General features: G+C 37.1%; 1 protein-coding gene across 1 annotated transcript in view; it reads right to left on the bottom strand.

Moving 5' to 3' along the window:
* Window positions 1-9,967, bottom strand: part of LOC122790500 (collagen alpha-1(XXVII) chain B-like) — a 2,222,694-nt gene that overhangs the window by 995,180 nt on the left and 1,217,547 nt on the right. The window contains exon 10 of the mRNA XM_044058048.1: window positions 1,367-1,411. Within this exon, the coding sequence (XP_043913983.1) occupies window positions 1,367-1,411 (45 nt within the window). The remainder of the gene's footprint in view (window positions 1-1,366; window positions 1,412-9,967) is intronic.

The following is a 9,967-nucleotide window of genomic DNA, read 5'->3' as shown; positions in this document are numbered from 1 at the left end:
ATCTCTTACATTTCTGTGATGCTTCTCAATTAATGTCATGTTAGCAAAGTTTGTGAATAAATTCAGGTTAACTCCCTGCTATCTGTATACTCCCATCAAACCTAAAACACTATGCACAGAAAAAAAAACAGAATAAAAACAACACAAAACCATTCACCAGTTTTATTCCAGCAATCTAAGTACAGGAATGGCATGCTGATATTAGCCAGCATGTGACAATATATGACGAGTGCCGACGGATACCACATTTAACTATTGTCAGATTAATGGACTGGAAAGACGTGACTTAATGAATGACAACAACGAAGCAAGAAAGAACTCTACAGGGGGAGTGGCAGGTAATGCTGTTACTGACTCCAGCTCCCCATATCACAACTGTATTTTTATTTTGAAGAGGATTCGTGTTTATAGCTTGTATAATAGATTCACAGAACCCCAAAGAGTTTTTTAGAGTTCCTTGTCAATTCTACTTTCCTCAGTGTAACTTTAACAAAACAAAAAAAGGTAAAATGCTTTACATGAATGAGTTGGAAAAAAAGACTACTGACAGGTAGGAAGTTCATCTTTTCTACTGCTGCAAAATTTCTGTCAGCAGCTAGTCAAACTAAAGACTGTTCTAATCTATGTATCCAGTAACAGTACAGCTTTGTGGGGCTTATTGCCTGTACTGACAAAGACTTATCCTTCCGTTCTTCCTTATAACAAATACTTTATCTGATTAGATGTCTCTTTGTAAAGTACACTTATGTTCTTAAAACACTCCCCTCATTGAGAATTCCTGAACTCTTACAGTCAAATTTAAGTTCTGGCTCTGGAGGGATTTTATGAGTCACACAAATAAAGTTAACTGCTACTTTTATATCCTTCCTCTAATACATTTTATCAAACCTTCAAATCAGAATTCAGTGAGGGCAGTTTCAATGAACACACTCTGGTTAAATACCACATTCCTGAACAACAGAAAACACAGAAATAATCGTATTTAGGAGTTGGATCTGCTGTCTACTCCCCCCATAACTGGACAAACCCTGTACCTCCCACTCTAATATAATAATTTTAGGGACTTTACTGAGGATGTAAATATAAACAACTATAAAGTTGTGTCCACTGTGCAGGAATGTGCATGACCCAAACAGGACCTGATCACCTATGAATCTGAACGTGATAACTACGAATCAAATGACTCTCTACTATCTGAATAATGATTTTTATGCTCAGTTTGCTTCTCAGTTTATTTCAGGAAAACAAAAACATATATCCCGTTTACACATTTTCTATAAATCTTGCACACAAATGTACTTTGCTTTTAGTGATATGTGAACAAAGAAAACATTGTGCAAAAACAGCTAAGTGCCAATTCACTCACCCGCGTTCCTTTTGGTCCAGCTACACCTACTGGTCCAGGTAAACCCTATTATAACAGAAAGCAACAACGGAGTAAGTTAACTAGAAAGAACAATACATAGCTGCAAACATTAAAATTTTTGGGCCACATTTCAGGATGACTTTATAAAAACCTTGACTCATAAAGGAAGAAGGTATGTTAAACTTGTAAGGCTTAACTAGTTTATGGCCACTTATCAAGTGGTAGCGCATAACAAATAAAGGATTCGGTACAGACATAGTATATAAGCAACTGTGTTACGCAAATTTTATTTATTCTTATATTTGCTTGCAAACCTTTACTGGTTCAACTTAATTATTAATTAGCCACCACCTAATTTTTTTTACAAATTTTGTTTATTTGTACTTTGCAGGTGTATAAACTGGAAAGAAAACTGTCATTTACAGGCTTGACCCAATAGAAGAAACAGTTTGAGCTTGATTTTAAAGCAAAATAAATATTGGCATTGTTTTATTTTAAAAAGTCTCCCAGTAAACAATAACACAGACATTCTTTCACAAGACACAGCTCAACTCTAAACCATAAAAAAGAGAGTCCATATTATTGTTTTACAAGTTTTTCTTTAATGAAAAACAAAGTAAATATTCATTGAAGGTCTACTCATTTTAATTTGAAAATAGCCCCAAACTGTTTCTTCAGTACTGCCATGGGGTTATAAGCACATATTTGTTTTACTTTAACAAGATACGATTTTGTAGCTTCAAGGCTCCATTCTGATGCTGTAGCTTTCTATTCTTTTTCACAACCCCACATATCAATCAACAAAATAACTTCAAAATCACCATCTCCACAGTTACACTTGTTTCAAGGTCAACAGTTTTATATTTTGTACAGGGTTTCTCCTGCACACTGTACTAATAGCTAACTCTAAACACCTGTAATAAACATCTGTGTTCATGCAACTTAAGTAGAGTTATGAAAATGCTAAATTGGAAAGCAAGAAATAGTGTAAGTCATGATTTTAAAATGCATGTTTTACCTTAAACCAGAATGCAAGTCTTTTCTCTGCACACTTATTCTTTAAGTGCATAAATGATACTGCATATGTTGAGCAGTAGAAACCTAAATATACACAAAGGCTTACAATAAGCTGAAAAAAAACTGTCCTGGCAGTACTAAAATCTACATTAAACCTCCAAACACAAAGATTAATGATGTGATATAACACCAGATAACGAAAATAAAGAAATTGGCACAATGGCACCTCAGAAAACAAAAAAGAAGAATGTTTCCAAAAAAAAAAAAAATGAACACAGAAGCTTAACTCAAAAGAGCAAAAATAAGTACAAATTTAAATAACTACAATTCTGCAATTTGCAAAGGTCTGCATCAAGAAATATTTCATGAGAACAGAACTTTTTAAAAGTAAACAGGTATGTGTGTATATATATATATATATATATATATATATATATGGGGAGGCCATCTTTACAGTATGGGGACCTCTAGTAGAAACAGTGCAGTCATGGAACCTATAACAATTAACATCAACAAGTTTCAGTATATTAAAATTACTGGACTCACAACAATACTAAAATAACAACTGGTCATTACAAAGGCTTAAAACATTAATAAGAAGTACGATTAACCCATTCTAAAAGCGTATAGCAGGTTTAGGATTCAGAAAGCCTCAAAAATTAATAAAATTGTGTCCACGTATATTTAACTGAATTAGACTTCAAAATAATTAACAGTGTTAGTGAGTCCCTCTGTAGAATGAAATGACTCAGGAGAACCATAACAGGAATTAGTAGTCACACAATAATGGGACAAACAGAGTCAGATGTTCTCAGCAGAACATTATCAAAACTGAGAGAAACAGCAGAATGGAGAAAGAGTGAGAGACACAGAAAGATACAGATTGACTGCAAAAAAAGAAAAAATAAATAAAATAAAAGATCAGAAACTTCCTTAAAAATTAATAGATAGTACAGCTGTGTAAGCACTTACCGTAACAGTAGATGTGTTACTGATCACTGCTGCAGTATTCATAACATACGAGTTCTCACCACTGTCGTCGACTGGATGTACAACAGCTTTACCTTCCCAGGATTGTATGTCTGAATGTTACATCAGCTAGCAAATGAAGGGGTATATAGACAGATGTATGAGCATAATTCCTCAAACTATTTCCAAAGCAGCAGCCTGAAGGCCCCTGACAGATAAAATTGCTCATCTAGGACGGGCATAATATGAGGTGGTAAAAAAGCCCCTTTGGTTCTAGGGTGTTTCTCAGGGGATAGGTGTTGAGGGAGAATAAGGAATAAAGGACATTATAAAAAAAATATAGAGTGACAGGAGCATGGGGAAGAATACTGCAAAAGTGATCAGTAGGACATCCACTGTTACGGTAAGCTTTTACACAACTGTGAAGAAATAAATTAGTGCTTCCAATGAAGTGAATGCTCCTTGGCTCAAAATTAGTATAAAAGCAATAAGTCCAAATAACACGGCTAAGGCCTTATATATACATCACATGTCTAAATCTATTAATCAATCCCACTTTTAAAGTGATATACAACTCAATTTCCATAAAGATGCTAAAACGCTACTTTGTTAAATAAAGTATGTGAATTGCACCTAAATTATTTTAAATTAATAACTAGAGTGCTTATACATTCGGTCGATCAAACATGGATCGTTAATAATGAATAATGTAAAAAAAAAAAAAAATTGATAGTGAATTTACGCTAATGACAGGTCTCTATGGTAAGTTTAGGATTGAAGTAAATCTTAGTTCATTTTATGTAAAACGAACTAGTTGAGAGTATGAAAACATTTGTCTCTCCTATGTGGTTGTAATGCCTTGAATAATAGTGATATCAATGTATATATTCATCTGTTTGAAAACACTAGGTAAAGACCTGAAAATAACATACTTTATTTAAATCTATGTTATTGATCTAACGTCATAGATTTTAGGTATTTATGATTAGAATGTTACGAGATATATAATTTGTAACTGAAAATGATGACTGTTGACATCTAATAATATATATTTACAACGAATGCATTTATCAGTTTTCATAGGCGGACTGCTTTTTTAATAAGTTTAGCAAGTAGCAGGATTAGAAGTCAGTTAGTAAATAAGATTTGTTTTTATGAATTGTTTAGAATGTTACAAGAAGCTACAAGCGTGATAATATCTTGTTTTTATTTAACAAAGTAGCGTTTTAGCATCTTTATGGAAAGTGAGTTGTATATCACTTTAAAAGTGGGATTGATTAATAGATTTAGACATGTGATGTATATATAAGGGCTGAATAAGAATTTTAAATTTTAACAGTCTGATGAAGCTTATGTGAAAGCGCTTATCTTTTCGTATACAATAAAAAACAGATTTTATTTTATGAAAACAAACGTTTTAGTCTGCATTGTGGATAATTTATGTTGGATTTACTGACCAGCCTTGGTTACCTCTTAGCCGTGTTATTTGGACTTATTGCTTTTACACAACTGTACTATGTCCTGTCTGAAATCAGTGTTGTAGTATTCCTAACATATGGAAGATTTCCAGAGCTAAAGGGAAAGTATGGGAGGCTGGTTAGAAGGCAAAAGAATTCTCCAAGAGACCACATAGGACTGACCTAGTGAAAGCAGCTCTGGACCTTGAAAATACATCTATCCTGTAGTGTTTAGTGAACATGTGCACAGATGACCAGGTGGCAACTCCCAGAATGGGCCTGGCATGCACTCATTAGTAGAAGGCTCCAGAGACTGCTATTGCTCTGCTAAAATGAGCTCAAGGGCATGAGGGCAAAGACTTGCCATGCAGAGAATAATTAAATGAGATGGTCTTTGAGATCCAACTTGTAATGGTTTGCTTGGACACTGCTGGTTGGCCCAGTTTAGAGTCCAAGAAAGAAAGAAAGAAATGGTTGATCAGATTTTCAAATGGATTTTGTTTTGTCCAAATAGAATCTTAGCTGTTTGTGAATGCCCAGAGGATGTAGTATCTTTCCCCCAATTCTGTGGCTGGGAAAGAAGGAAGGTAGAAAGGTAGTTTCATGGCCTGATTGAGGGGAGCTTATTCACTACCTTAGGAATAAATGCAGGATTACTCCTGAGGGTGACCCTGTCCTTGTCAGAAATAAGAAAGGGGGGAATTGCCATGAGTGCTTGAAGTCCCAAAACTCTCCTAGCTGAGGTGACGGTCAGAAGAAGGATACATTTACAGGTTCAGAATTTCAGGTTTGCTGATGTTGCTGGTTCAAAAGGAGGTAAACTGAGATTCTAAAACACAGACCTAAAGTCTCAAATAGGAGTAATGTTTTTTTTAGGTGGCCTTAGATGCAGAACCCCCTTAAGGAACAGCTTGACCTCAAATCTGGACATAAGTAGGTTAGTGAGAGGCAAGCAAGCAGAGATGTCTGACAAGAAAGCTTTGATGGAAGAATAAGCCTGACCTATGCAATATCTCACACAGATATTTCAGAATGGAAGGTACCTCTGATTGGTTGGGCTCCTGTCCATTTCTCTGGCACCAACTAGAGAATCTCTTCCATTTTGTTATGTAGGATTTTCAAGTGTTGGGTCTCCTACCTTAACTGAGAATCTCAATGACATACTCAGAACAATGGTGACTGTAAGGAATCAAAATTGTATCATCCACAGTTAGGTTTAGGACTGACAGACTGGGGTAAAGTAGTGACCCTTTCTGTTGAGTGATGAGCTTGCTGCCCCAGTTTGTAGTACTTGACGCTGACTAGAAGAAAAAGAAGAGAGGAACCAATACTGTCTTGGCCAGAATGGAATTGTCCCTCGCCCTACTTTGAATACAATAGAAGAGTCGTTGTGGTTTCTGTTCAAGCATCTTTACTTTATATAAACACATCACAATAGAAGTTTACTGACTTTAACTTTAGTAACTTATATACAAACTAACTGCTGTAATCATACATGCTCACTCTCTGGCTGCACACTCAAAACGGCACTAGGAATGGCACGTGTTAAACATTTATACATGCATGCTCAGTCTTTGATGTGCTTCTTAAAGATACAGCACATAGCACATGCTCTCTGATCTACATTCTCCCTCTTGAAAATAAAACATGCAATGTTATGAAACTTTTTTGGCATGCAGATATCACAGACAGTTATTAGTCATGCATTTATAAAAGATATAATACATATACACATAGATAAGTCCATCTTCTTCTTCTTCTTCTTTCGGCTTTTTCCCGGTCAGGGGTCGCCACAGCGGATCACCTTGTCCGCACATTGAATGGCAGTGGAGTTTTACGGTGTCGAGTTGCCAGCCCGGCGCCCAACCTTCCACAGAAGGCACACTCACACGCACACCTAGGGCCAATTTAGAGTGTCCAATCCACCTGCAGCATGTCTTTGGGATGTGGGAGGAAACCGGAGCACCCGGAGGAAACCCACCCGACCACAGGGAGGACATGCAGACTCCGCACAGAAGGCACCCCAGCCGGGGATCGAACCGGAGAACCTCTTGCTGTGAGGCGGCAATGCTAACCACTGCACCACCGTGGCTGCCCATACACATAGATAAGTCCATATTGCTACATATTTCACACTGGGCTTAGATACTCATCCATAACGTGTGACATAAAATTGGGAATTGGGCTTAACTATTGGAACTGTCTCTGAAAAATGTTTGAGCTCTGATTTACTTGAAACATCCTCAGGAATGGAATCAGAGGTAGGAACACCCTCTGGAATGGAAACAACATTTGGTTCACTCTGAGATTTAGAGTCTAAGTCACTATAACAATGTTGTGATGATGATTCTGGTATAGGTAACAGATGTTTACAGTTTCGCCTGTACTGCATACCTTCCAAGTCTATAAGGTAGGATCTTGGTTCAGGACATTTGCCAATAACTCATCCTATATGGTCGAAACCTTTTTCTGTTTGAAGTCTGACCGTTTCTCCTTCCCTTAATGGAGAAAAAAGTTTGCTCGACTTGTCGTACGATGACTTCTGGATAGAATGTTTCTTAAACAATTGAGCCTTGATGGTCTTATTATTCTTGGCTTTAGGCTTTAGTAGATTGGTAGTAATAGGCAGCATCATTCTTGTTTGCTTGGAAAGAAGTCGTTGAGCTGGAGATCCGAGAACATCAACACGTGGTACATTCCTAAAGTTAAGGAGATTTAAGAAAACATCTGAATTGTCACATCTTGACCTTTCAAGTAGTTGTTTTGCACTCTGCGCAGCTCGCTCAGATAGGCCATTTGACTGCTTGTAATGTATAGAAAGTCCAATTCTCTTGCAAATTTCTGAAACAACTGTCTAGTAAATTAGTATCATTGTCAGAAATAACTTTGTGTGGACTACCATTGACTGAGAAATGATGTTTCAGCTTAGTAATAACAGCAGCAGATGTTGGCTTAGGAAACAGATCAATCTCAAACCAATTCAAATAAGAGTCTACCAATACCAAGTAGTATCAACTGCTCTACTCGAAGATATCAGTGGCTACTGTTGACCAAGGTAGTTCAGGAATTGCATGTAGCTGAAGTGGTTCTCTTTGGAAGTGAGATCTAGTGCTATTGCATACTGAACAAGAAGAAAGTACTTTATCAATGTCTTTTAGTAATGAAGGCCAAAATACTAATTCTCTCACTCGCCTCTTAGTGGAAGCGGAACCTGGGTGACCACGATGCAAAATCTGGATGTACTCATGTTGTAAGGAAGTAGGAGCAACAATTTTAGGACCTTTGAAAATAATGTCATCTTCCATCAACATTTCATCTCTGTAGGGAAAATAAGTTTGCATTTCTGGTGGTACACTATATTGTTTTAACAGCCATCCAACATTAAGGCAGTGATTGAGGTTTTGCAAAATTGGATCAGTCTTAGTGTGATCTCTCAATTCATCAAGCCTATTGGTAGAAAAATTACGCACTGCCATCACATCCAAGTCAAAAGTCCCTCCTTCAAGCTGCTCCACTGTATTTCTGGGCAATCCGGATAAGGTATGAGCCAAACAGAGTAGTTTGCCTTTCATATAGACCACTTTGAAGTTGTACTTTTGCAATTCGAGCATCATTCTTTGTAATCTTGCTGGAGCTGAATGCATAGAGTTTTTTATAATAGTAACTAGAGGTTGGTGGTCAGTTTCAATTTTAAACAGCTCGACCATAAATATAATCATGAAACTTGGAACATGCAAATACTATTGCCAAAAGTTCTTTCTCAATTTGAGCATACTGCATCTTAGTTTGGGTAAGTGTTCTAGATGCATAGGCTACTGATCTGCCCTTTTGAAGTATAACTGCACCTAACCAAATTTTGAAGCATCACAGGAAAGAGTAACTGGTTTGTTTACATCATAGTATCTTAATGTAGCTGGGGTTGCACTTTTCTGCTTGAGCACTTCAAACACCTTCTGATGCTGTTCTAACCATGACCATGCAACATTTTTGTGCATTAGTTCTCTTAAAGGTGCTGTCAACCCACTAAAGTCTGGTATAAACTTGCCTAAAGAGCTGACCATGCCTAAGCAACTTTATAGAGCTTGCACACTGTCTGGTGCTGACATCTCAAGAATGGCAGTTTGCTTGGTCGGGTGTGGTCTCAAGCCAGTACTGATAAAAAATGACCAACATATGTAATTTTTGGGAGTCTGAATTTGCACTTCAGGGGATTGGGCTTCATGTTTACTTCACATGCTCTGTCCAGAACTTTCTTTAGGTTTCTGTCATGCTCTGCTTCACCATTGCCTCCAACCATCATCATCGACTATTATGGCACAAGGATAACATGAAAAAATGTACTCCATTGCATGCTGAAAGACTTCACTTGCAGTATTTATTCCAAATGGCATCCTTAGAAATCTGTATCTGCCAAGCAGAGTACCAAAAGTGGTTAGTAATGAGGATTTGCGATGAAGCATCACTTGCCAAAATGAACTCTTTGCATCCAAGACTGAAAAAAACAGTGGCATTTGGTGTTAGGGCTGTGACCTCTGACTGTGCGCATTGGTTGATATGGTCTTTTCAATGTTTTGTTCAAATCTCTTGAGTCAATGCATATTCTGATTTAGTCTGAGCCTTTTTTGTGAGCTGCTACCATAGATGACACCCATACAGTTGGTTCTGTGACTGGACAAATTACACCTTGCTGTACCATTTTATCCAACTGAGCCTTAACTTTATCCTACATAGCAATTGGAACTCTTCTTGCTGGTCTGACTACAGGAGTGAGCCCCTGGGTCTAACTTCATGAAATACACTACTGGAAGTTTGCCCAACCTGTCCTTGAAAACATCAGCATACTCTGAGAAAAAGACTTCAGAAAAATTAGAACTACGAGATGCACTTATGTGATGAACTTCTTTGGTAAAAGAAAGCAGATTCATTCTAATACTATCTCTGAGACCCAATTAAGACTGTACAGGTCTTCTGACTACATAAAACAAGCTGTAACAGATCTTGGCCAAATAACATGAAAGCATCACTGAGCCTTCAGTTTGAATCTCTTCTCCTCTATAAGCAACAAGTTTCTCACTACTGCCCACATTGAGTTGCTCATTAGTTCTCACTCTAGCAAATGTGTTTGCTGATATATTGTAACATTACACTTTGAACCTAT

The sequence above is a fragment of the Protopterus annectens genome, chromosome 16.part0 (genome assembly GCF_019279795.1).
Source record: "Protopterus annectens isolate FY-2018-M chromosome 16.part0, PAN1.0, whole genome shotgun sequence".
In the NCBI taxonomy this organism is placed as follows: domain Eukaryota; kingdom Metazoa; phylum Chordata; order Ceratodontiformes; family Protopteridae; genus Protopterus; species Protopterus annectens.
Note: the sequence above shows the minus strand (reverse complement) of the source record. Positions and strands in the feature narration are given on the sequence as shown.